At 40.8% G+C, this 2,743-nt stretch overlaps 1 protein-coding gene across 1 annotated transcript; it reads right to left on the minus strand.

The window, feature by feature from the left end:
- Positions 1-421: 421 nt before the first annotated feature.
- LOC135963055 (uncharacterized) lies at positions 422-2,138 on the minus strand. The gene has a single exon (XM_065514835.1). The coding sequence runs from the start codon at positions 2,136-2,138 to the stop codon at positions 447-449; it is 1,692 nt and encodes a 563-aa protein (XP_065370907.1). The 3' UTR covers positions 422-446.
- Positions 2,139-2,743: the final 605 nt, after the last annotated feature.

Below are 2,743 nucleotides of genomic sequence, written 5' to 3' on the forward strand. Positions count from 1 at the left end.
GACTGTTCCATCCGCTGTTTTAATAACAGTTCTGAAGTCTTTTATCGCGAGACCGGTTTTGGCAATAAACTCCAGACAATTCTTTCCGAGACACGTTACGGTAGCGCCACTGTCGAGAAGACCCACTATCTCTTGACCGCCTAATTTTATCTTAGTGTAAAGCCTTGAATCTTCTCCTTCGTAAAGAGAAGCTGACGCGATCTCGTTACGCAGTCTTTTCCTAATTCTGTATCGTTCGCGGGCCTTTTTAATCTTATTTGATACTTTGCCGAATATTCTATTTTTGGCCTCATTATACTCTCGAATTCGAATATGTAGGGGTTTGAGTTCCCTAAGCCGAGGCTCCGGTTTTAACTCAAACTCCGACCTATTCGAATTCTTTAAAACCCTTATTTCTGTTCTCACTTGTTGTTGTTGCTGTTGTTGTAGACCTACTTCTACTGGGTCTACACGTCGGTGGACCTCGCCTCCCCAGTTCGAGACGGGTTCCTGGACCGGTTTCCCTGGCATTTTGGACATTTGGGTGCCACTACATTTTCCCTACCACACCTAAAACAAAATGTCCTAGTTATGGGTTCGGGACAATCCATAAAACTATGGCCAACGACCTTGCAATTCCAGCAAGTGTAATGGCTGGTCGACCGAATACCATCTACCTCCAAGTCTATCAACGACTGCTCATCTTCCACACAGTACAATTCGTTTACCCGTTGAGCTGACCGTTGATACATTTGTCTCTGGTTGGCTAACAAGTTCTCAGCCCGTCTCACTTCTCTGCAGAATTCTGACAACGTTTTCAACCTCACTGAGAACATCATCTGCGCCAGCGATGGTTTTAGATTGCCTCTCATGATCTCTACAATCTGCTCTTCCACATATGGATTCTGCTGCTGGTTTCGCAATTTTATCACAGCATTATAGAACTCATCGAAGGTTTCTTGTGGCAGCTGCCGTCGATTTAAAATGCGCATTTGAATTTCATGCTCCTGCTCAAATCTGCGGTACTGAGCCAACAAAGCTTTCTCGAGTTCTTCCCAAGTATTGATATGGACGATTTTTCGGTAGTCCCAGTACCAATCCAGGGCTGGACCTTCTAGCAGTATATGGAAACTGCGTAGGAGTTCGTTGTCTGTGCAGCTGTAATCTCTCCTCAGCGCTCCCACTCTAAATATAAATTCCTGCACGTTTATAGTTTTGTTTGTGCCATCAAACTTCACTCCCCATTTGGCCAACTTAAATTTGTCTAAAGGCTCCTGCCGCCTTGGCATCGACATTGCGAAGTTGTAGCTTTGTGGTTGTTGTGGCGGTGGTTGAGCTGCTGACCCAGACCAGGCGTCCTGTGGATACCCAGGCTGGGTGTTCTCATACCTTTGATACCCTTGGTATTGTGGTATGCCTTGGTATGGAGCTTGGGCTTGTGACGGCGGTAACTGTGGTGGCTGGACATACGGCTGGGCTGGTAGTTGGTAACATGGCAGAGGATTTTGCTGCTGCAGAAGTGACTGTTGTTGTTGATATTGCGTTACTGCAGGTGTCTGGCGTGTATATGCTTCAACAACTTGGGGTGCATGTTGCCCAATTGGTACGCAATTTGGTGCTGGTATCAGTGGTGGTGGCTGAGCATAACTTTGTTGTACATGCGATACCTCTGGCTGCACATACCTGGATGTGTTCGCTTCCCGCGAGGTTCTTGATGCCTCAAGTGGTGGTAAATCATCATTTACTCGAGAAGTAGGCGTTTGTGTTTGGTTCTGAGCGGACAGAGACAAAATGAGCTGTTTGACGTCATTAAGTGCTTTTTGTATCTTATCGTCCACTTCTTTCATCAGTTGTATTTGTTGCAAACCGACAGAAGCACTCACAATATTTTGCACGTCTCTGACTTGTAGTGCCTGTTCCGCTCGTTGATTAACTTCTCTCACTTCTCTGCGTATGTTCTGAGCTGTCTCACTCAAGAACGTCGGGGAAATTACAGTTTGATCTGCCTCAGAACTGATGGACAGATCATGTGATGCTTGTGTGCTGAGTACTGGGTTTGTCATACTGGATGCCGTGGTAATAATCGTACTGACTGCGGGATTACTAACAGTAGCGATAGACTCGGTGGTAGGAGTATTGGTGGAACTAGTCGTAGCCATGGCGTTGTTTTGCTGTAACCGACTCGCACTACGTGTTACAACCATGAAACCGAAAACTTTAAATTATATCTAAATAATTTTTAGTGAAGAGGTTTTTAAAATATAATCAAATTTCGCACCAAATTCAAACACACAGAATCTTTTGCCGAAAAATAAAAAAGGTATATAAAAAAAACAATTTTGCCTTTTCATGGAAGGAAAAGCAAAACTAAAATGAAAAAAAAAAAAAAAATTCAAAAAAAATAAAATAATCAAATAATAAAAAAATTAAAATAATAAAAATTCAAGCAAAATAATTCAAGAAAAATATAAAAATCAAAATAATAATGGGATAAAATCAAAAATTCAAATAAGAAAACCGATAATTAAATAAAAGTTCAAAATAATTTAAATATCAATCAAATAATATGTATAAAAAAAAATCAACAAAAAAAAATCAAATAAAATAATCAAAAATAAAAAAAAATCAAATAAAGGAAATCAAATATGATATAATATGCGGGCGGCTTTTTCGGGAAAATAAAGCCTGCAGGTAAGGATGTCACAATTTACATTGCTGATTTGTGTATAAATATGACCTAATTTTTTTTTTTATCTGGTTTCAG

This window comes from Calliphora vicina, unplaced genomic scaffold (assembly GCF_958450345.1).
Source record: "Calliphora vicina unplaced genomic scaffold, idCalVici1.1 scaffold_45, whole genome shotgun sequence".
Lineage (NCBI taxonomy): Eukaryota > Metazoa > Arthropoda > Insecta > Diptera > Calliphoridae > Calliphora > Calliphora vicina.

Excerpts from the sequence above, each read along its gene's own strand:
- LOC135963055 (XM_065514835.1), bottom strand. The coding sequence starts at position 2,138 with ATGGCTACGACTAGTTCCACCAATACTCCTACCACCGAGTCTATCGCT.